Below are 25,208 nucleotides of genomic sequence, written 5' to 3' on the forward strand. Positions count from 1 at the left end.
TCTTATACAGTCAATGGGGTACATTCTGGACAGTCTACCAGACAATTGCAGTGCCAATTTAAAAAAAAAGTCAAGATTGGTCATGACCATTGCTGTGACACTGGAAAGCTTTGTGTTGAGATTGTCGTGCGTTTCCAGTGATCATTGGTTCACTTTAGTTTCAGATGTTCATCAGGTGTCTGGTCATAAAAGCCTGCAATTCTTTCTAAAAATGCCTCCTTTAGAAATATTAAGCAAGTACAACCTCTGCACCTTGCTAAATATTTCTAAATGAGACATTGCTCTTGCCTCACAGCAAGAAGGCCCCCAGTTCAAGTCCCGGCTGGGACCTGAACCAGATCACCAATAGGGGGCCTTTCTGTGTGGAGTTTGTATGTTCTCCTGTGCATGTGTGGGTTTTCTCCAGCTTCCTCCCACTGTCCCAAAACATGCTTCATAGGTTAATTGGTTACTCTAAATTGTCCTTAGGTGTGAATGTGAGTGTGCACGTGTGTGATATGTGTGACCCTGCGACGGATTGGCGACCTGTCCAGGGTGTCCCTGCCTTTGCCCATAAGTGGCCGGGATAGGCTCCAGCAACCCGTGACCCCGAAAGGGGAAAAAAAACAAAAAACAGAAGAAGATGAACCTCACATTATATGAATCAGTCTGTTCTTTTATAACCATGAGTTAAAAATTGTGATTTCTAAAATAAAAATGCAAGCATCAAAAAAATCCAGTGTTAAAGTCCCACATCAATCATCTCTTGATCTGTTTTCAAAGCGCTCTCCGTGGCTTTTATTACGATGATGCTGTTTTCAGCCAAAATCAAAAACCTGTGTCGTTTTCGAGGACATAGTTTCTGCAGAGCGGCAGGAGTTCATCAGAAAGGCCAGCGTTAATTGTTGCGGCTCAACAGCGTCTGACAGAGATACCGGAGCAGATGCCGGAGCTGTCAGACGCTCGTCCAATAAAACTCAGAGCTGCTGCCAGCTGTGAAGTATTTCTTTCTTTCATCTGCAGGTTTCCAAACCAAGGATACATTTAGTACTCTAGTGACAAACTTCCAATTCCACACATATAACACGGTCAACAAATTAAATGACCACCGCAGCTCATCCCACCTCCTCATCCGTTCATTTTACGTCACCAGTGAGTCAGTGAGCATCTTTAAAACTTAGTGCCACACGCGCCCACAGTGCCTTCAGATGAGGGGCAGAGGGGCAGTAAGGACAGATTGTTAGCTGGGTTTCGGCAGACCTGTGATGTCTGTCAGATGGAAACAGTTCAAATATCTGGTGAGCAGAGTGAGAATCTTCCTCAGGTAATCATTTAGCAAACGATTTAATCCAAAAAGACGGAAAAATAAGCAAAATTTAAGTATAACATTTTCCAAGTTCAGTGCTGAAACACAAACATATTCATGCCAGCGGGGATAACATGTCATGGGAAGCTGCAGAAGAGTGTTGTTAGCATTTGTGTGGATACTGGGTGTGAGACCTCTGCATGCATTGTTGTGGATCTCAGTCCACTTTGTCTGCATGTGTGGTTTGCATCTGCTGTCTGAGGGTTTATCAGGCATCAGTGATCTCCGCTCATTCAAAGAGCCCCTTATTCTGCCAGTGTGCAGACCCTACATTAACAGAAATGAAAGCCCTGCCCTGCCTGTGGACATGCACTACCCTCAATGTGACCCGAAGCCCATGTCTCCAGGCAACTGATCATTTCACACAGAGGTCAGGGGATAAGTTAGCTTTTAGCCTGGTAATGTCTTTAGAGATTTGAATTATTGCATGAATTCGAAATTTTGGGCCTGCTGCTAAAGCAGAAATGTCTACAATGGGGATGTCAGGGAGAAACTCTGCAATTGATCCTTTTCAGGTCTGGCAAAAACCTGTGACCTTAAAGAAACACCCACTGGCTAATGGACAGAAGGCTTTCCTCTGACCTTCAGCTGGGATGGGTTCATAGCTGAAACTTCTGTTTTAAAAGCTCATATCTTACTTGGCTGTTGTGGATAAAACCATTGAAAATAACCTGAACCTCAAAACATTGGTGAAACCAAAACCACCACAACAGCATTGAATGATGTACATTATGGGCCTCAAACTCAAAATAACAAATCTTCAAAACTTAGTGTAACCTCGTTTTGAACCATGGCTACATACCTCCACTTTGTACACTGATGTCCATCTAAAATATGGTTCGTATTCCCTGCAGTGCTGGGAATTGTGCAGGATTGGGCTGTTAGGTTCATTTTACTACTAGTTCTGACATCAGTTTTCCCTTTTGTTCCAATAACTGTCAGATCCCTCCCCCCCAGGTTGTGGAAAGTTCTGCTTCCCAGAACCCTTAACCATCATGTGTCTTCTAAGCAGCTCTATCATCTTGTAGATCATCTTTGTGAACCTGACAGATTTTACTCACTTTAGTTATTCTCGGTAACCCAATCGGTGGCCTGAAATGCATAAATCCTGCATTACTTTCTCTCATCGCCAACATCGCCACAGTTAAAGTCCCAGTCCAATCTTTTGATAAATTGTAGAAGTGTTCTAAGTTGTCTTTTAATTATGATTATGCCATTTTTAGCCAAAATAAATAAAAAAACAGCCACTTTTTAGGACATAGTTTCTGCAAAAACAGCAGGAGTTCACTAGAAATTCACCTTTGAGTGGTGGGAGGGACTGTTGGCCCAAAGCATCCCAAACTGAGAGCGGTTTACATGCTGTGCCCCTAGCTTACTGCCCTTCAGATCCCCAAGCTAACATTACTGATGCAAAAGAAATCAAAAACAAAAGGGAGTAATATTAGAACTTCAGTGGGGCAAAAAGATCCAGTTAGCCACCAGTTGCCCAAATTCTCACATTAAAAAGATGAGAGAGGCTTGTAATTTTCATCATAGGTAAACCTCAACTATGAGAGACTAAATGAAAATATAATCACATTGTCTGATTTTAAAGAATTTATTTGTAAATTATGGTTGTAAATAAGTATTTGGTCAATAACAAAAGTTCAACTCAATACTTTGTTATATTCTCTTTGTTGGAAATGACAGCAGTCAAATGTTTTCTGTAAGTCTTCACTTTCTGTTGTTGGTATTTTGGCCCATTCCTCCATGCAGATCTCCTCTAGAGCAGTGATGTTTTGGAGCTCTTGCTGGACAAACCACAGACTTTTAACTCCCTCCAAAGGTTTTCTATGGGGTTGAGATCTAGAGACTGGTTAGGCCACTCCAGGACCTTGAAATGCTTCTTACGAAGCCACTCCTTCTGTACCCAGGCAGTGTGTTTGGGATCGTTGTCTTGGTGAAAGACCCAGCTACGTTTAATCTTCAATGCCCTTGTTGATGGAAGAAGGTTTTCACTCAAAATCTGACCATTCACGGCCCCATTCATTCTCTCCTTTACACGGATCAGTCTTCCTGGTCCCTTTGCTGAAAAACAGCCCCATGATTTTCCCACCCCCATGTTTTACTGTAGGTATGGTGTTCTTTGCAAAAACTCAGCATTTTTTCTCCTCCAAAAATGATGAGTAGAGTTCTTACTAAAAGTTCTATTTTGGTTTCATCTGACCATAGGACATTCTCCCAATCCTCTTCTGGATCCTCCAAATGCTCTCTAGCAGACTTTAGACGGGCCTGCACATGTACTGGCTTTGGCAGGGGGACACGTCTGGTCCTGCAGGGTTTGAGTCCCTGGCAGCGCCGTGTGTTACTGATGGTAGCCTTTGTTACTTTGGTCCCATCTCTCTGCAGGTCATTTACTAGGTCCCCCGTGTGGTTCTGGGATTTTTTCTCACCATTCTTGTGATCATGCGCGTGTGATACGAATTGTACATGTGTATAGTGACAATAAAGGCATTCTATGCTATTCTATTCTATCATTATGACCCCACGGGGTGAGGTCTTGCAGGGAGCCCCAGATGGAGGGAGTTATCAGTGGTCATGTTTGTCTTCCATTTCCTAATAATTGCTCCCACAGTTGATTTCTTCACACCAAGCTGCTTACCTGTTGCAGATTCAGTCTTCCCAGCCTGGTGCAGGTCAACAATATTGATTCTGGTGTCCTTAGACAGCTCTTTGGTCTTGGCCATAGTGGAGTTTGGAGTGTGACTGTTTGAGGTTGTTGACAGGTGTCTTTATATAGATAACCAGTTCAAACAGGTGTCATTAATACAGGTAACCAGTGGAGGACAGAGGATCCTCTTAAAGAAGAAGTTACAGGTCTTTGAAAGCCAGAAATCTTGCATGTTTGTAGGTTAGGGTAATAGTTTATTTCCACCATGATTCACAAATACGTTTTTTAAATATCAGACAATGTGATTTTCTGGAATTTATTTTTCTCATTTTGTCTCACGTACTTGAGGTTTACCTATGATGAAAATTACAGGCCTCTCAAATTTTAAGTGTAGAACTTGCATAATTGGTGGCTGAACAAATACTTTTTTACCCCACTGTATCCAGACGTGCAGTTTAGATACAGATTCCAGCTCAGAAGAGGGAAAAAAGACATTCATGGATCTATTTGTCTGCAGGTGGATGCATCAGAATAGAGCAGAGCAGGGAGTTTGTGGCCTGCCAGTTGTAATTTTTACGTCACTGCTACAAGTTTTTCCAACAGTATTTTTTCCGTCTGTGCTCCTGATTGACGACTTGAAAAAAGAGATACTCTGATATGAAGTTTTAAGCTAAGTTTTCTTTATACACGTCCTCCGACATCAGAATTTTCATCTAAGTGGGTCTTTATGTAATTTGAATTCAGTCATTTTTAGCATTTCCTGATAGGTTTGGGTCCTTTACTGCCCTTCGAGCCATTCAAACAACAGATAATGCAGTGAAAACACAAATTTCTGTTTTCCTCAACAATGAAGAGCTTCCCCCGACTGAATTTCGGCACATAAAATAAAATATTGTGGCCTAAATGCTATGCTGTATAGTTGTGTACAGTTGTCATTACAATGAAAATCTCAACGATGTCTGACATAACGAAAGCCCCAAAGCTTGGAGCCATTCTTTTCTCTATTTCAACGTTTTGATTTTATTACAGACTCTGCTGGTAATGGGAAAAGAGAATCCTCGTCCTCGTCCTCGTGCTACTGCAGCCGCTATCAGCTAAATGAACTATTAACGTGTCTGTGTGAACTGAGTTCATAAAGTGGTGGAGGCCCCGTTTACTGGGGAGGAAGCTGCTGAAACAGAAGAAGAAGAAAACATTTGCACGTGCACAGATCTGTACGGTCCAATTTAGAACATCCGCAATTAAGATCGTGCAGTCCTAAAGCACAACTTTTTTCTTTTATCAGCATTAAAATCAACTTTCCAGTATTTAAACATTTTAAGCAGTAATTGTTATTGTTAACATGTCAAGAGATACTCTAACCCAGGGGTCTTCAACGAAAACTTAAAGAGGTCCGGTTAGAAAACATTTCTTGAAGTTTTGGTCTAGGGAAAAAAAAGTCTATGTATTCGTTTTAATATAATTTTAAGTAGCCGAGGATCGGTGGCACATCTGCAGGTAATTAAGATCTCTCACTTCAAATGAATTCAGTACAATTCAAAACTTTTTGACAGTATTTAATGTCAAATAACATAAAACACACAGAACTGTGCGCCAGTGATTCTGTGAAAAAGTTGATCTTTTTTGTTCGTGTCACAGAAGCAGTTGCCCTTGGAGTCAACTTTCTATTTTGATACACACTCATGTGTTTCTGATTCATTGGTTTCTGAGATTGGATGGAAAAGGTCAAATGACCTGGGTAGAAATGCAAAGCTGCTGAAATATTTAACACGTTTGTGCCGTGAACTAATCGTCTTCTGAAAGCATTGGAGTAGGATTAATGGAGTAATTTGCATTTGTTATCCATTGGAGGGGCTTTGTAACATGTTAAGAATAAAATGCAGACTTTATTTAAGCAACTTGTATGTTTTCTGTGCCTGGATTACCATGGAAACTCTGAATTGGTGCCAGTGGATGGAAAAACATCTAAAGGATGCATAAAGTAAAAGTTGTAAGGAACCACTCACATAGCCTTCTAACATCTAATGTAGTATAAACCAAATCCCAAGCCAGTCTACTTGTGACATGAACAGATAAGCCGCTCACATTTGCAGCTGTGCTGCCATTATGCCAGACCTACTGGGCTGTCCTTACGTAGAAAAGTTGTTCACAAACGTTACATGTTGTTGCTCAGTAAGTCCTCTGTTTCTATATGTTGACTGTTACTTTCTTTTTCACAAATGAGGGAGAACTAAGTGAAATCCCAGTTGAAGACACTCCAAGAATTTAATAAAGACAGAAAAATCTGAGATGAAATTAGTTTTTATTATTTTGCTCTGAGTTGGGGGAAATTTGACGTATGGTTGTTAGATCCTTTCCCATCAGTGTTCTTTGTTGCCATGGTGATCAGACCCTTATACGATACAGATTTGGAAAATAAATTAACACCTATCCTAATTAGGCTGCAGGGTTTCAGTTACCTTCTCCCTCTTGACCTTCTCATCCCCCTCATCACTCTCTCCTCAGAGCTGTAATTCAGACTGACATGTTAGCTCCAACCAGAAAGCACAATGAATGAGAGCAGGCATCCCCCATCAACCATTTAGGGGTCAGAAGTGTTTCCTTCCTCCACATATTCTACAGCACTCTTATGTATCAGACTGGAGTTCTTTACAGCTCTGGTTTATTTCTTTTGCCCAAAAGAAGCTGGTGGTAATTTACTTAGTTCACCACTATAGTGAAGCGACTCATCAGGAAGAACGAAGAAGCTGACTGCTTTCAGTTAATTCTTTTTTAAGATATTCTGTTTACACAAGAACATGAGAACTGCTTCTTCTTTTTATTTTTTTCATCTGTGAGTCTTCCTCTGTCTCACATTCCTTCTTGTGTTCCCATTTTCTGGTTTGGAATACATATGTTCATCCTGTTTATTGCCAGATGCTTTTCCAACAAAGTCTACACTTTATTTTGTTCGGTCTAGTCTTTGGGTGGACCAGTTCTTGTCTAAGTATGATGTGAGGTTCTGTTGCTGTGTTTATGTTGTTTTGATGGCTCTTTGTATGGGTTTTGTTATTCTACAAATGTCATGATTATAGTATTTTTTTGGCTGTTTCCCCTGCATAATACACATCCATCCATCCATCCATCCATCCATCCATCCATCCATCCATCCATCCATCCATCCATCCATCCATCCATCCATCCATCCATCCATCCATCCATCCATCCATCCATCCATCCATCCATCCATCCATCCATCCATCCATCCATCCATCCACTTCCCTGTCTCCAGCCACTTCCTCCAGCTCCTCTGGGGGGACTCCGAGGCATTCCCAGACCAGCTGAGAGACTTGATCTCTCCAGCGTGTCCTGGGTCTTCCCCGGGGCCTCGGCCCAGTGGGACATGCCCGGAAAGCCTGACCACGGAAGGGGTCCAGGAGGCATCAGGACTAGATGCCCGAGCCACCTAGACTGGCTCCTTTCGATGCGGAGGAGAAGCGATTCTACTCTGAGCTCTCCGTGGGTGACCGAGCTTCTCACCCTGTCTCTAAGGGAGCGCCCAGCCGCCCTACAGAGGAAGCTCATTTTAGCCTCTTTTAGCCGGGGCCTTGTCCTTTTGGTCATGACCCAGAACTCATGACCATAGGTGAGTATTAGAACGAAGATCGACTGGTAAATTGAGAGCTTTGCTTTCTGGCTCAGCTCTCTCTTCACTAAAGCAGCAGTGGCTCAGGCAGTAGAGCAGTTTGTCTAATGACCGAAGGGTCTGCGGTTCAATCCCTGATCCCCCCAGCCAGCTGTTGTGTCCTTGGGCAAGACACTTCAACCTCCCTGCCTCCAGTGAGGGCAGCCACGCCTCTGTCAGTCTGCCCCAGGGCAGCTGAGGCTACATTAGTAGATACCATCACCAAGTATGAATGAGGAGTAAATGAATACTGACACATTATAGGCGCTTTGAGCACCAAGAAAAAGTGCAGATTAATCTGGTATTATTATTATTATTATTGCAGTACAGTGACCACATAACAGCGGATGTTGCACCAATCCGTCTGTTAATCTCACACTCCACTTTTCCCTCTCTCGTGAACAAGACCCCAAGATATTTAAAATCCTCGACCTGGAGCAGCAGGACTCCACCCACCCACAAAAAATAAAATTCCTTTTTCCATTCATGACTCGGGGCCTGAGACTCGGACCACGTCACACTCAGCCGCAGCGCAGGGCACACTCTAGCGGGACCCCAGCCGCCCAAATGAGAATGGGCAACTGGCCCCACGCTGTAAAAAGGACAGATACAAATTAAACTATAACAAAAGTCATGTAAAAGCAAAATTAAAAAGGTGGGTTCATTTTATTCTACCCAATCTAATTTTTGTGGGCTTTTACTGGAAGAAGAGGGGCAAAACATACAGATGTGGAGCAATGGAGGTTGTGAAGGATGCTCAGAGGGTGTATCCTAGCAATGGGTTGGTGTGGAATTGGTATAGGAGGAGGGGCTTCCAAACCAGCCAAATGAAGTAGCCTGTTTACCCTGACCAAATGTACCACTGTGATCCACTCTGATCATACGTGTGCAGCTATAGGCTCATCTGACCGGAGTTGAAGTTTAGACTACTGATAAAACAGTCTAAGTAGACAAACAAATGAAGATACAACAGTGGTCCCCAACCTTTATTAAACCATGGACCGGTTTGATGTCTGGCAAAATTCTCACGGACCGGTATGTTATATGTGGCGGACACACGCTGCAGCAACACTGCAATAAAGGCAGAGACACGTGATAAGACGTACTCTGCACTTTTATTTTGACACGCATGACATCGTACATTGCACAGGTGTCATCATCCTCTCCCTTTCCCACACCCATGGTGCTAAAAAGAAGTAAACACACTAGGAAGAAATAACTGATGGTGAAACAACATGACTGCCAGATGAAAGGACACGTAGGCAAAAAGAAACACCTGTGCTCAACCCTGTTTTGACCAAAACAAGCAAAGGGGATTGATTTCAATAGTTCCCTGTGATGCCAGCTCTGACAGTAACCCCTGCAGCCTGTGGAACTCCGACAGCAGACCAAACGTGCACGTGACCGACACCACAGTACAACAAAATAATATGACCTGCATGAAAACTGTGGTATTTTCTAAACATAACAATAAACACGAATTATGACATGAGCAACGTCCTCTCTGCCCGCAACACTCCCTGGTTATTATAACATTTAAACATGCCTTCAAAATAAGTGCATGGAGAATCCAACTCACCAATATGCTGAATGGTTGGAGGGAATCTCCCGTTGGGATAAATCTGTATTTTAAGTAGGACTCCTGATACTGTCTATTAAATGTAACTTTCTTTTTTTGAAGGTGGAAGGCTCTTCTTCCGTCTCCTGGCTGGGCCTTTTCCACCTGGCAAAGAAACTTTTTTAGTCATTTTGCTAGTTCCTGGGTTTTATTTTAGCGGTATCCTATCACGTGACTGAGACGAGCGAATTGGCCTGGGTCAAGAGTGACATGGACGGATGGAACAGAGAATCAGGCAATTTTTCAAAATAAAACATCTTTCAGATTCCAAAATAAATAAAACAGAAGTCATGTCAGTTATTTTATTTTTCTGTGCGGCCCGGTACCAAATGACCCACGGACCGGTACTGGTCCGTGGCCCCGGGCTTGGGGAACACTGCTCTACAAGGACTACAATGTCTGTCCAAAGATTTAATAAAAAAAATCTCTGAAATGTTTGTGGCCGTTGGCCTGGCATCAAACGTGGTGCTGTTGTAAAGAGTGGAGAACAGACACGCCTGGTCTTTGAGACATCGGGCAGTGTCTTTGTTGTGTGTTTGTTCATGTGTGTGCCTTCCTGCAGGCTGAAAAATATGATGGACAAGGAGATGGAAAAGGTCACAGCTGTGTTACCACAAGTTAGAAAAAGAGAAACATCACCACATTTAGGTTGAAGTACCAGCATGAATAATGAGAAAAACGTCTTAGTTGATGTAAATAGCATTTTCTTAACTTATTTGATGAGGATTATTGCTTTGATTGTAAACATTTTTGCAAAAAAAAAAAAAAGGTCCTTAAAGGAAAAATGTTAAAGAAATAGTGGAATCTCTATTTTTAGGCTGCAGAAGAGTCTCCCCATTGGAATGCAGTTAATTTTTCAAAGGGTAGAAAAAACTATAAGTTGCAAAACTTACCTGGGGCCTGTTGGACACACCTGCATGCCAACTCTGCCTGAAAAAGAGGTCTTTAGAACAGAACGTCACCTGATCTACAGAGACTTAAACTATGTTCCAGGGGCCTCTAAATTCACCGACACTGTGCAAAAATTCGCTGCCTGTGAGTGAAGTAGTTCTTGATGATGAACAAGACTCACAGCAAAATAACCCATGGATGCGTCATCCAAAATGAACACTTGCCACTCGCCAGTTACTAGCATTTTCTTTTGTTTGACAAGCAAGTCATGTTTTTTAGCCCATCTTTTGGAGATTTTCTGTGATGCTCCTCCTCTACTGTCTGTAACCATGGAGACAGCGGTGTTATTAGACACAGATGATATGATGCTATGCCAACGAGCTGTACCACGTCTTGCCGGTATGTGACTGGTTTAACGGCAGACAATGTTTTCACGGAGCCGATGTTAAGACAACAAAACTATTTTAGAAAGCATTCATTAAAACAACAGACATAAATTCCCTGTGAATATAAACCTTTTAGCATCTTCTAACACTACAGAGCTGGTGTGAACCCCCCCCCCATGGTTCTTCAGAGGCTCCTCCTCAAAGGTTTTGGAAGTTGTGTAATAGATCAGCAGTCACAGGAAAACAAAACTTTCATGGGGGAGGACTCCCCAGACCCCCCTCAGTCAACACCTCACGCTTTTGTTGCTCAGGTAGTCCGGCCTAGGGTTGTGCCGATGGACGATACCTTCATCGATTGGTGACTGACCTCACGATGGAGAGACACCATCGTGATGCCACGCCCCCGCCACGCTGCGAGTCCACACCATAAGCCGCGGTTACATGTGCAAAATATCTTGATCGGATCAATGGTCGGATTAGAATTCAACCGTGTACATGGAACCAGAAAAACCTTTTCCTATTATAACAAACGTTCCAATGGGGCACACTTTCGGTAGGAATAAATCATTCGCACATGCGCAGTAGTGTTTGAAATACCGGTAGAGGAAACAAAGTTGTGCCGAGCAGCTACATGCATAGATATCTCTATCTGGCAGCTCCGTAATATACTAAATGATCTTCTAAACATGCTTTAATTAATGTTACGGTTATTATGAAGCGCATGTTTGCTCATAGTTTACATGTAAATCCGTGTGCTCTGTGCTTTTTCTGTTGAAGAACGGAGCCGGAAAGACGCCAGGGCTAGCAGTATGCTAACACGGGCTAACAACATTTAGCCTTTGATGAACATAAAATCCATGCGGGCAATTCTGCAATATGCATCTTGGCTGCACGTAAATATGTGGGAACAACATCAGCCTTTTTTTTTGTCGGGACACGACTGGAAACACAAATCCACGTGATTGTTTGAACGGTTTCTAAGGACTGAGCGCCATTTCTGCTTTGAAAAGCTAACGCACTGCCCCAAACAAAGCCGCTGTGTGCTGACGGTCCGAGCTCTGCCCGGACACACACTTTTAGACCCGGTTCTCCTGAGTCCTGAGTTCGGTAGCTTGTTCACCTAGAGCTGCGGGACGGACCGCAGTCCTAAATCTCCCACACATAGCGCACACGTAACAAAGCACCCCCCCCCGTCCCCTCAAACACAAAACTGTAAGTCCGCGCTCCACCGGTCCACTTGAGTAATTAAGTGCAGGAGCAAACTACTTCTTTCTATTGTTTTTTTTTGTTTTTTGTTTTTTTGAAGTCACTTCCCTCAGTTTATACTGGATCATCACGGATGAGTCATTAGTTGGGAAATAAAATAAATAAAGTAATAAAGTAAAATAACGAATAATAATTATATAAAAATGAAAAATACCCCCCCCCGACGATATCATCGTCCATCCCGATGGTTGACTGCAGGGAGGTCAAAGTGAAATACACTGAGGGCCAAAAAAACAAATAGAATGAATAAATGAATAATCCGGAAAACATTTTTCAGCAGACACACAAACAAGAACAAACTGCCTTCAAAGAAAAATCACATGTCCTGTATATTAAATGAATAAAGGAATATTTTCTTATGGCTCTGTCAGTAAGTTAAAGAGAAAAAAATTTTCAAAGGGCAAACAGCAAAAAAAGCAATTTTCCTTCAAAAACAAAATATGTTCCTTATATCAAGATAAATGCATAAATGAAACTGCATGCACTATAAACTGAAAATGCAATATTATGCTGCTCTATTATCCTACCAATTACTGCTTCAAATAGTAAAATGAGAAAATATAGAATAAATGAAATCAGTTGTATTCTTTCTCATGGCTCTAATCTGCAATTTCCCCTGAGTCCATTAACTGAAAAATAAATATAAATAAATCTTCTTTCTCTTTCGGCTTTTCCCATCAGGGGTCGCCACAGCGAACAAGTCGCATGGTAAACTTGGCAATGTTTTACGCCAGACGCCCTTCCTGACGCAACCTTCTCAAAGCAACCGGGCTTGGGACCGACACAGAAGTAGAGAAGGGAACAGGGAGCAGCCTGGATTCGAACCCTGGTTTCACAGACAGAAGGCGCCGCAAACCAGCACGAGCTAAACCGGCTCCCTGAAAAATAAATATAAATAAATAAATAAATAAATAAAATAAAATGCAAAAATATATGGCACACAGACAGAACAATACGTCCTTCAAAGAAAAATCACATGTCTTGTAGAAACAAACGTAAAAATTTAACTGAATTAAAAACTAAAAATATGTTAATGCTCTGTGATGCTCACTTGTCTGAGGATGAGCCTGATACTTGGTGGTGTCTCGTCTTTTGTACAAGTTCATCAATGTTCGGGGTAAGGCTCTGAGCTGAGGAAATCTTCCGGATTGAGTGAAGGTGCTGATCAGTAAGACGGCTCCTGTGTGATGTTTTGTTTAGCTTCATCAAAGAGAACAGTCGTTTACACAGGTATGTGCTGCCAAACATAGAGAGCGTCTGAGCAGATTGGTTGCGCAGCTCGGCCATTGTGTCGGGGATGAATGATGAAGCAGAGGTCCGCTTGCTGCGCTGCGGTGAGTTCGCGGGTTACCGTTGCATTGTGGGAAATGTAGTATTGGTGCGTGCAAAACACCAGCGCGCGCTACAGCCTGCGGGCCGGTTCTAATACTAATCAAATATCATCCCGGGCGCCATAGATAACTCATTCGCGGGCCGGATTCTGCCCGCGGGCCTTGACTTTGACATATGTGGTTTACTGCAAACATCGTCAACTGGCAATTTAAGGGACATCGCCCAACCGTAGTCCGGCCTCCTACTTTCTCCTCCTACCCTGAACATTTATGGGCCCCTGAGGTGCACACTGGTCTCAGCACGTCTAAAGGCCCGTACACACCGGGACGAATATTCGCCAGGCGTTATTCGCCAGCGTTTTTCGCCACGTTGTTTGTGTTCACACCCAGGCGATTTTCGCTGACGATGAGGCGAGCAAACATGCAATTTCATTCCCTGACATTAGATGGCGCTTAATGTAAACAGAAATACTCCTGTACACAAGGTGGCGCTGCGCAACTTTACGCTTCTTAAAGTCGCTTTTCACTCAGAAGAAGAGAGCAAGTATTTATGCGCTTGTCAGAATCATACAAAGAAAACATGAATATTTCAAGCACCAGTTGCTCCAACTGGTGCTTGGTTCGGGGATATTTTAGAATGTCCGTCATTATTTCTTTGCGGCAGTGTAAACGCTACTCGGCGTCTATCTTCTTCGCTGGTATGTGTGCTCAGCAAGGCAGTTTTGTGTTTGAGCGCCCCAAGTTGTGTTTTACTGTAACTTCAGAGGCTCCAGACACGTGTGCAAAAGCGCCATTCTCATTGGTCGAATAGATTTCGACGCGAGGCGTCAAAAAAAAAAAAACGAACCCGAGGCGTTTTTTTTTTTTTTGACGCTTTGACGCGTGGTGTTTTTTCGCGTCGGTCTGCACACTCTCATTGGTGCCCTTTGTTTAGTCACGAGGCGTTAAACAATTCGTCCTGGTGTGAACGGGCCTTAAGCCACCACTTCCCAAAAAAAAAAGTCTAATTGCGGGTGAGTCCGCATTTCAGACTTCTGAGTTCAAAACTCTCATATTCACATGTAGCTAAGCAAGTTTCTACGACCATGCATTTAACTTTGAACAAGCAGGCACTAAGATTTCATGAAGACATTTCTTTTAATTCACTGAATTGTTAACCGTTTGAAAATTGATCAGGGAGAAATTGATCGCTGCAGTTCGTGCTCAGCTAAAACTATGTCACTGGATGGAATACAGCTGTGAAAGAAAAAGACTGTAGCAAGACTCGCGAGATTTGCATCACTTCGACATTTCGCTCCAAGCCTCATCCAACGGCAGGTGGCGGACACGCGGTAGAAGAAAGAAAAAAGAAGAAGCCCCTCCCTGATTTCCCGGTGTGAACACTATATTCCTAACATGGGTTCAAGACTGTGCTTTTAGCGTGTTCTTGAACGCACGTCACATGTGGACGTAGCATCAGTCACGACTGACCTTACTGTGGATGCAGGCTGTAGAGTAAAAATCTTCATGCTGGAAGTGACAGGTCGTAGTGAACACATGTAGTAGTTAAGACGCAGGCATGCTGCATAGAATCACCTTCAAATCCTGCAGATTGCGCACGGAGCCTGTTAGTGCTGTTCATGGTAAAAGTGCACACTCCTTGCAGAAAACGTGGAAGCAGCTGAAAAGACTTCTCATTGGTTCTAGTTGAGGAATCATAGTGCGCTACCTGCACACAAGTCTGCAGTCTGATCACCTCGCCTGGGTCACACAAACGAGTTGGTTTGGTGTGAGACCCCTGACAGGCTGACGGGTGAGTCTCTGATCATGTGTCGAGGTTGCATCAAAAGGTGGGCCTTAGTACTGCTGAGCTACAATGCTTTGGTGCTGCGTCAGCCATTTTATTTTTGTTCTGCTTTTTCTCTCCTGTTTGCTGTAACATCCGGAAAGTCCAGTGGAAGTGCTGAGGCTGTCTTCTTGTCTTGCGTAATTCAAAAAGCAGTCCTGGAAACTGTAAGATTACCTCTACTACTGTCATTGGGTGTTTTCATGTTTCAAATAAAGAAAATAAAATAGGACTGGGTTGCTAAAATCGATTAATAGATCTGAATTGATTTGAGCTTAATAGATCAATAATGGATCCATAAAGGTAGAGATCGATCTTATATGCCTTTCCTTTTCCGGTGACCTAACTGCACAACAGCAGTAAAGCTAAGGTCTGCTAGCTTGATGCTAACATATAATGGAATTTCCCATAGGTCGGTTGATGCTAATGGTTGGTCAACCTAAACATACATTGCTGACTACATGAACAGCTTTATAAACTCATAGGCAGGAATTTTCCAATCTCTTTTAAGGAAACGGTAGCTGCGGTCACAAGGACAAAAGTAATCGGAATTAACGATTGATCAGAATAAAAATGTGTCATGTAAACACGCTGTTCGGAATACTACTCTGCTCCGATCAGACTCATTCGTATCAAAATATCTTTCCATGGAGATAGGTGGTGTAGAGCAGTGTTTTTCAACCTTTTTTGAGCGACGGCACACTTCAACCTAGACAAAAATCCTGCGGCACACCGGCATTCAAAAAAAGAAGAAAAAAAGAGAAACTCATAGTCTGTATTGATCAACAGTCCCTCCATGATCTCACATGCATTTTTGTGATAATTGTGGCAGAAAAAGCTGGAAGCGGCAGCTGTTTTTTTTAAGATGTGATAAAAGTTAAGTTAAAAGATTTAAAAACTGTTTGATCTGTGGTCGTTGTTTCACGACGACGTTAAGAGGAGAGAGTCGTGCGCCCAGACGCTCACACTGTCACTTTAACCCAATGCATCATGGGAGATGTAGTTCAATAATCCGCCGAACGCTGAAAGACTAGCGTCTCTGAGCTTCATTGTTTTGTTCACTTGTTCCACGGTCCGACACCAGATTCTGTGGAAAACTACACCACTAAAGACGAGCTTTAGCTGGTATTTTTCTGAGAACTGAGCGACTTTTTCAGCACAATTCAGAACAAGGAAGTGAAAACTTTAACCACTTCTGATTGGTCAGACTGATGACATGTGATTAAGATCCCAAGAATGATTGTTGGAGACAGTTAAAGGGCGGAACTTTTCCTAACACAGCTGAAGCTATGGCTAAATCGCGGTATCGTCATTCTTATCAAAATGTATTTAATAGAATCAAATAAACACAAAAAAAGTAAAGTATTTTATGATCTTTAATATTCCTAATTTCTTAGTGTTTTATCATGTAGGGATGAACAAAGAACTGTTATCCTGGAGATGGAAAATGTTGTCAAATCAGTTAATGAGGGCAATTTTCCACGGCACACTTGACCACCTCCCACGGCACACTAGTGTGCCGCGGCACACTGGTTGAAAAACACTGGTGTAGAGGGATGAAGGGAACGGTTTCTGCATTCATATCCTTTTGGTGTGAATCAGAAATGCAGAGCCACTTTATCTTTTGTGCATAACAGGCACATTTTTTTATAACAGAAAAATCCAGAACATGCTCCTCCTCGGATCAGAGAGTCTGCTATACATGTTAAACATTGCACATGCGCAGCTCAGCTGCAGAATCACAGACATAGCTGTCATCAGCCTAAAGCACCTTGTAAAAACACTATGCTCTACAGCAGGGGTCGGGAACCTATGGCTCGCGAGCCATATATGGCTCTTTTGATGGTCACATGTGGCTCGCAGACAAATCTTTAATTATAGTTTTTTTTTTCATTAGACCAGTCCTTCTCGGGCGCGATGCGATGCCAGAGGCGCGCAGTAGTAGCGGTGCTTAGAGAGAGAAATCTGCGCCAGCGCTATCAGTTACTATTATCTATTATTTCACAGAGTTTGTACCAGCTGGAAACCTGTGAATTGCCGTGCCTAAAACTGCGCGCTCCCGTCTCTGAGAAAGAGCGCGCAGATGCGGGGACGGGATGTGTGAGGGAGAAAGCAGAGGGTGGGGCTGAGGTGTTGTGGGGACAGGCAGCAGGTGAATCGCGCAGGGATTGTAAAAACGTAAAACCCGCTTCCCGTCACTCACTGTGGCGTGTGAGTGTGTGTTTGGCTCCCCGTCTGCATGTGAGCAGTCTTTGTCACATCTACAGAACATTCAGACCTACGATCACGTTTAAAGTCTCAACGCCTGAACGAAGCAGAAACTCACCACGTATCAACCAGACTAGACCATCAGCAAAACTACCACGAGAAATACTCATCATTTATTAGCAACAGAATAACAATGTTATTAAAAAGAATCCACAGACTTATTGTACTTTAAAAATGTTGAAATTAAATCAAATGCACACATTCATTTGTATATTTAGTTTTAAACAAATTGTCGCGGACTGAGTTGGATGGCTGTTGGGCCGCGTTAAAAGTTCTGGAGTTCATTGAACGCGTCAAGCAGAGATCTGATTGGCTCTCAGTTCTGTCGCTCATTCTGTTGTTAGGTAGTTTGGACCAATGGGGTTCAGCTATGGGCCGAATAAGGGAAATGGGAGGGCTGCAGCGGGAGCAGGGGAATATAAAGTTGGGAGAAGCGCTCTCGTGTCGGCGGGAGAGATTCAGGAGTTGCTGAATTAATTGAACGGCGTTTGTTGCGGTCTGCAGTAATCGGAATAAAGAACTTTAAAAGAGGTTAAGTCTCCGTGCCTCAGTGTGGGGAAGGGACACTACATTATTGTATGGCTCTTTCGAAATTACATTTCAAAATATGTGACGTTTATGGCTCTCTTGGCCAAAAAGGTTCCCGACCCCTGCTCTACAGCATACACTCTTTAACTTTACCATAACACATTGAGTAAGGGCACACTTCAATCTTTACATCTTAACAGGTGGGCTACGCCGGTTGTTGATCCAATCATGGTGCATCTAAACAGTTTATTATAATTGTTGGTCACCACTGCGCTAGCTTTTACGTCATGCATAGATAGTGTGGTGCTTCATAGGAGGTTTTGGAGTGTGAACAGGACCACTGTGCTGCCCGAGTGAACCATGTTTCTGATCACAGCAGCCGGACTTGTGGCGTGGTGTTTGGGGCAGTGGAAGGTGCTTTGTTACGGTGTGCGGTCCCGACAAGGCTTCGGACTCCAGTCCGTCCTGCTGCTCTTACTGAGCGAGCTGCTAGACTCAGGAGAACCTTGTCTCAGAGCAGAGGAGCGGCTTTGGGGCAATGTGTGAGCTGGTGGAGGCGGCTTTTGAAGCCGGAAATGCTGCTCTGCAAAGTCCTGAGAAACCGTGTTCAGTTGTGAATTTGTGTTACCGATCGTGTCAAAATAAAGGCCGATGTTATTCCCACATATTTACGTGCAGCCGAGATGCAGATTGCAGCATTTCCCGCATGGATTTTAAATGCATCCACGGCTAAATGTTGTTGGGACGTATTCGATTAAAAATAATTAATCCTAACCCTTCTTCCGGGTCCATGCGACCATTAATAAAGCACCAGCTGCACATATTAAAAGAAAATATGAGCCAACGGTCACTTAGTAATAATCATTAAAATAATAAAAGCATGTTTAGCAGATCATTTCCCCCCCCCGAACCCTGTGCATTGTGCAGGGAGCCCCTTAGTGCTGTTAAAGTCCCTTGCTGCAGCCTGACTGTTAAAAATGAGAAAATGAGGCAATGAGAATGTAGTTTGTGTGATCACCCTACACAAATCACCTGAACACTCCGTGTGTGCAGCATTTGCACGTGGTCTGTACGTACTCAGTACAAGAACCTTATTGACGACTTTAGTGCGATGTAAGGGCATCACAGCATCACCGGTATGTCATAAGTGCGCGAACATTAACCATAACAAATACTCAATGATTCATTTACCACACACACAACACACACTGTAAACCCGGATAGTCCAATGAGCTCAAAAGTTTTATAATCACTGAACTCAAAAGTAACAAACAAGTTGAGTCAGCTTAAAACCTTTAAGCCGATTCAACTTTTGCCACAGTTATATGTTTATTGGACTAAAACATTTTGAGTAAATGAAACCTTGGAGTCAAAACTTATGAGTAATGAGACGTGATGACGTCATAACGTACGCCCATGAACGTGAACTCAGCCACAGAAGTCTTCAAGATGGCGGAGGTCTGATGCGAGTGTCAGCTGGCCCAAGTTGATAACGCACATACGTCTAGGTAAGTCGTATTATTTTATTTTTTATTATATTTTATGACTTTCGCCTCTGTATTATATATTTTTTACTTCTTTTGATGTTCCTTCTAGTATATCCTTTGTATTCATGACGTGCTCCATGAGTTTGTATATCTTCGAATATTTGTTCTGAATTAAACAATTATGTATGTTTTGCAGTATCATGTCACCAGAGAATTATTGCTTGTGGTTAAAAGAAGTTGTGGGGGCAAAGTTTCAAGTTTTACGTTTACCGAGTTGGTTGGCGCACATTTTAAATTATCTAACCGTTACTAGCTAACCGTTACTACTAGCTAACCGCTAGCTAGCTCCGGCAGAGCGGCTGCCACAGCCACATATACGACTCGGTGGGAATTGCCTTTTTTTTCTACTACTTTTTACCATAGGCTCTGTGATTTGGTAATTGTTTTTTTTTTTTTGTGTAACTTGTATTTCACGTAGTAACCTAATAAATGCAAATGTGGGCTAAGCTAGCTGCCTTACGCTAACATGTTCTCGTATCTTCTTCAGTGAACCGGCGGTGCGTTTGAAAAATAAGAGCGTAGGTAAGTTTTGATTGTAAAAAAACATGGCTGCAATATTTAAGACACGAGCGGCTCTCAGTCCAATGAATCCTCCGGCTTTGGAGAACATTTGACCTTATTGACCAATTAAACTAATCATAAATAAGTAAAAATGTCTAAGCTACCTTAATGTTATGTAGCAGTTATAACTTTGTCCTGAATTGGGCTCGAGTTAAAGTACTAAATGTATCATAAAGTTTGCTTAATACTCAAAAACTGTATTTTGGCCACTGGTTTGGTTGTGATTTGTGTTTCACAATCATGTCAAATATTTTAAAATAACTTTTTTGTCTCTTCCTAAAACATCCTCTATGTCATTCTAGCTAATGCACAAGTATTTAAAAAATATTAATATAAATCATAGATTACATATTGTGGACATAGTATTGAGGCTATTGTGAAATGCAGCGGTTTTTCCAAGCTACCAGTAGCTTGAAAAAGCTTTAAAATGTGTTTAACATTTGTACATTTTTTTGTAGATGTGAGCTGAGTTTCATCGCATCACAAATGTCAACCTGGAAAAACAGTTTTATTTTGACCTGGAGAGACAGACGCAGAGGATGCTGATCTTTTTGAGACAGAAGGCAGCACGAACCGGAAGGCTCTATGCGACATTCTGCACCTCTATGATAAACAGGTGAGGTGTAACTGCATGGCATGATTAACATTATGCATTAGTATAGCTAAAAGACGGGAATGACTTGGATCGGTTCATATGAATTACTGAGCGTTTCTAATAAAGTGAATGAGTGTAAATGTTTACTTCATTGGAGAAAAAATAATCAACGTTGATCCCAATGCATTTGTAAATATGAATTTAGTGTCATCTTATGTTTGGTGTATTTTTTGAAATAACTGTACAATTTTAAGATTATTAAAAAGACTAGATGAACTGAACTGAGCCAGACCAAAGGGTGCAGTCATTTGATATATGTTTGCCATATTAATTTGTCTTTGTCTCTATGCAGCAAGAGCAGACTGCTGATGTCAAATGTACTCCTGTCCTGTACTGGCTTCTAATATACAAACGTGAGGAGGACCCACAGTTCTTCAAAGTTTGGAATGTAAGTACTTTATGACGGATAATGTTTTATTCACTATATAGTACCAGTGACAGTGTGCTGGTTAATACTCCAGCTGTGTGGGTAATACAACTTAACCAGAAAGTCGTGCCAAAGCAATGTTGTGAGGCAAAGCACATAGTCTCCTAAAATATTGCAGCTCATCTGTGCTGTACCTGACCGTGGACCTCGACTCTGGCTCGTCTCGGGCCCACAGCTGTCCCCTATTTCATCTGGATGACGCCAATCTGCTGGACTTTAAAAATGCAGTTGTTGAACTAGAAAATGTAATTCTTCTCAAAGAGTTCTGGTACATCGCCTGTCCGTCCTGGGGAGGATTTTTTTTTTATTTTATTTTTATAAAGGAGTTTTTACTAACGGTGTAAGAGGGTCTAATGGCAGGGATGCCCAGTTTAGTTTAGTCTGTTTAGTTTAGTTTAGCCAATACCTAATGTATTATGATTTCATGTTCTTGTACAATTGTCGTTGTGAAGCCCATGGAGACGACTTTTATTGTGACATAGGACTATATAAATAAATTTGAACTGAATCTTTGCTCTTAAGTTGCATTGGCAAGAAGGTGACATTCTTTCCAGCAGGTTGTGTCATTTTTATGGAGACGTTCTGTGCTGTAGTTGAAAAACTGCCCCATAACAGAGACACAACCTGGTGGAGAGTAACGAGTGCTAACTGTGAGAGCATGACATCAGGAAAGAGTTCCAGAGGGTGAATACTAGGTAAGAAGCCGGGGCAGATGGAATTCCTGGACGTGTCCTGAAAGGTGCTGACCATCCAGCACAAGCTGAGAGTTATGTTGGTGAAACTGGTTAGGTGGAGGGAGGGGTGAATAAATGTGATCCTGTTTTCAGATTGTCATGTTACAAAAGCTTTTGTTTGTTTTTTTGTGTACAGTGCCTTATGGAATCATGATGATTCTTACAAATAGTCTTATTTTGATTTCAATATATTTTGTATTATATAAGCTCTGTTCTTCCAGATCCTTTTCAAGCAATAAATCAAGCTCTACATGACTTTAGTTAAAGATCACTGTATTGAATTAAGCAAATGTGATATAAGTGACGTTTTTGTTTTATTTTCTGTCTTTTTAATCAATGCATTTTATCATTTCTGTAATGAGTTTGATAAATATGTGTAAATTCTTTATTGCTTTGACTACAATGCTTGAAATCATTAATTTAAATCAACTTTAATAATTTTCCTGATGTGTAATTTCTGACCTTCTCTTAAAATGTCAATTTCAGGTTGTAGTTTTTGCATAAAGTTTTCTTCCCTCAAGCGATCAATTCTTTCTTTAATACTACACTTTTTTTTCATTTGCAGATTAAAGAGTCACCAGAGGCAGACATCAGCAGCACCTCTGTTGGCATTCTGACCGTCAGCAACAACAATACAAGTTCAGTGCATTTCTGTCCGCTCAGTACTGCAGTTGTGGTGGAAGATGAGCTTGTGGTAGGCGACATTCCCAAATGGGTATTTTTTTGAGCGCTAATGTTTTTAGGGAAAGGGCAGCCTAAGAAAATACAGTTTTATGTGGGAAAAGTGTAAAAAAAAAAAAAGGCTGATATACAATTTTTGCTTTTCTTGAAATGTAAGAATGCTCTTTTTTATAAAGTTGTATAAAGAAATGGTGTAAAAAAGATTAGAGCTCATTTTTTTTCTTTTCTTGAAGACTGATTTTTTTTTCTTTTTTTTTATGGCTTGTGCACTTTTTCTTAACACAAATTGTGCAGTGTTTTCCTTTTTTCTTGTACCACAAGTTGTTCAAATGTACTTGTGTAAGGTGGTTTAAAAATAAACTTGCAATTAAAATTCTGCCTCAGTTTTTCTTTTGTAAGAATGGTCCTGACTAAGAAGGACAAATAAGACTAGTTTAGACTTCAAATGATTAATTTTGAGTTGAGATATATTAAAGTTTTTTAGTTAATTAACTAATGTATTAAGGTTCAATACAAACAAAATATTCTAGTTCATTAAAGTAAGAATGTTTAAGTTAGTTAAATAAAAAGTTATAGTTTAATTTTAGTTAAATAGTTTTATTTTACTCAACTCAAAGATTTTAAGTTCTAGTAACTTATACTTTTTAAGTAGGTCAACTTAAAAATTATTATGTAATCTGTTTCCTCAAAAATTTTGAGTTCACTGAACTTATTCGGGTTTACAGTGCAAAACAATGGCACTTTCCATTTTCATGATGTCCCTTAAGGTGGTCATACAAACCTTAAGGGCTGATCTCCTTATAGGTCTATCTCAGTGTTTTTCAACCTTTTTTGAGCCACGGCACACTTTAACCTTGACAAAAATCCTGCGGCACACCAGCATCCAAAAATTTAAAAAAAGGAGAAACTCATAGTCTGTATTGATGTACAGTCCCTCCATGATCTCACGTGCATTTTTGTGATAATTGTGGCAGAAAAAGCTGGAAGCTGCAGCTGTTTTTTCTAAAAGATGTAATCAAAGTTAAGTTAGAAGATTTAAAAACTGTTTCTATGTGTGTTCGTTGTGGTTTCAAGACGTTAAGAGGAGAGACTCGTGCGCTGAGACGCTGTCACTTTAACCCAATGCATCATGGGAGATGTAATGCAAACAGCAGCCGAATGCAGACAGACTAGCGCCTCTGAGCTTCATGGTTTTGTTCACTTGTTCCACGTTCTGATACCAGATTCTGTGGAAAGCTACATCGCTGAAGACGAGCTTTAGATGTTATTTTTGTTAGAACTGAGAGACTTTATGAGCAGAATCTGAACAAGGAAGTGAAGACTTTAACCACTTCTGATTGGTCAGACTGATGACATGTGATTAAGCCTCCAAGAATGATTGGTGGAGACAGTTGAAGGGGCGGGACTTTTCCTTACACACTTATAGCTGCAGCTAAATCACGGTACCGTCATTCTTATCAAAATGTCTTTAATAGAATCAAATAAACACAAAGAAAAAAGTATTTTACGGTCTTTCATATTCCTAACTTCTCAGTGTTTGTTTGGATGAACAATGAGCTGATATCCTGGAGATGGAAAATGTTTTTAGATCAGGTAATGAGGGCAACTTCCCACGGCACACCTGACCATCTCCCACGGCACACTAGAGCGCCGTGGGAGATGGTTGAAAAACACTGGTCCATCTGACTGAGGCTTAAACTGTAGCCCTTGTGTTAAGTGTGATAGATGGATAGATAGAATGCTTTACTGACCGCTAGGGCAGCTCTACAGCGAAGGACAAGATAAAAAGACATGACAGCAACAACACACTGTACAAAATAAATGAATAATTAATTAATAATTAATTAAAAGACAGGTACCTTCCTGCTGTTGAGTAATGCCACTCTGATTTAAAATGTTTACAGCGCTAAGAATAACAGAGGTGATATACCTGTTTGTTTTTCTTGCTGGTACAATAAAACAGTTACCTGAGAACATTAAAAACTAGAGGACGAGACGTGTTTGTGTTAAAATACATGTTTGAGCTGCACATGAGAAACTTCTCAGCATCTGCTGCAGTAATATAGGTCCTCTAGAAAACACGAATCTGCTGTTTTGTAGTAAAGAAATTTGAAAAGGAACATTTGTTTGCTAAGTTTGACAGACTGTTTTATCATGTTTTATAGAGATAAAAAATATTCTCAGAAAGTCTCTAGTAAATCAGTTAATTCTAGTTTTCGTATTTTACTTGGGTACAGTTTTAACCACCAGTACTTCTACCTGCACTGAAACTTTGTGAACGGTATAAAAGTACTTTTAAATCAGCAGATGATCTTCATGGAGATGTCTTACATTGTGCTAAGGGAGAACTTTGTTTGCACCACAAAAACCAGTCCCCTAGAAAATAAGTAAAAATTCTAACTACATTGGCAAATTTTTTTCAAATGAGCAAAAGATCTGCCGATGTATTGTAAGAAAAGCAAAAATTCTAGTCACTAAAACATGTTTACTGAACTAAGATTCTTTTTCATTTTGATAAAATTTCTGAATAAAATTGTTTTTGCTTTAAGACAGAAAGTAAGATACTTTTCTTGAAAATTGGTCTTTTTACTTCCTCAAGATTTAGTTTTTGCTGTGTGCTCGGCTCTGCTAACCCCTCATACTCTCTTTCAGTGCATGGAGGGTGCATCAAACAGCGACTCCTCTCTGAAGCGGGTGGCGGTTGTTGAGGACTTCTTCGACATCATTTATTCCATGCATGTGGAGATCGGGACTGAGCCAGGGAAGACGCCAAAGCACGCCGGCCAGAAAAAGACCTACAAAGCTGTGAGCATGCAGCACAGTGACCGAGC

At 41.4% G+C, this 25,208-nt stretch overlaps 1 protein-coding gene and 1 long non-coding RNA gene across 2 annotated transcripts in view; both read left to right on the forward strand.

The window, feature by feature from the left end:
- Positions 1–25,208, forward strand: part of LOC101169180 (nucleolar protein 4-like) — a 121,344-nt gene that overhangs the window by 2,041 nt on the left and 94,095 nt on the right. Inside the window, exon 2 of the mRNA XM_023957018.2 lies at positions 25,030–25,182. Within this exon, the coding sequence (XP_023812786.1) occupies positions 25,030–25,182 (153 nt within the window). The remainder of the gene's footprint in view (positions 1–25,029; positions 25,183–25,208) is intronic.
- Positions 19,144–22,470, forward strand: LOC111947680 (uncharacterized). Its single transcript, XR_002873555.2, has 5 exons — positions 19,144–19,280; positions 19,807–19,841; positions 20,339–20,496; positions 20,828–20,923; positions 22,262–22,470. It is a non-coding gene; the product is annotated as an uncharacterized LOC111947680 (long non-coding RNA).

Source organism: Oryzias latipes, chromosome 7, assembly GCF_053564925.1.
Source record: "Oryzias latipes strain Hd-rR chromosome 7, Olatipes_Hd-rR_3.1".
Taxonomy (NCBI): Eukaryota; Metazoa; Chordata; class Actinopteri; order Beloniformes; family Adrianichthyidae; genus Oryzias; species Oryzias latipes.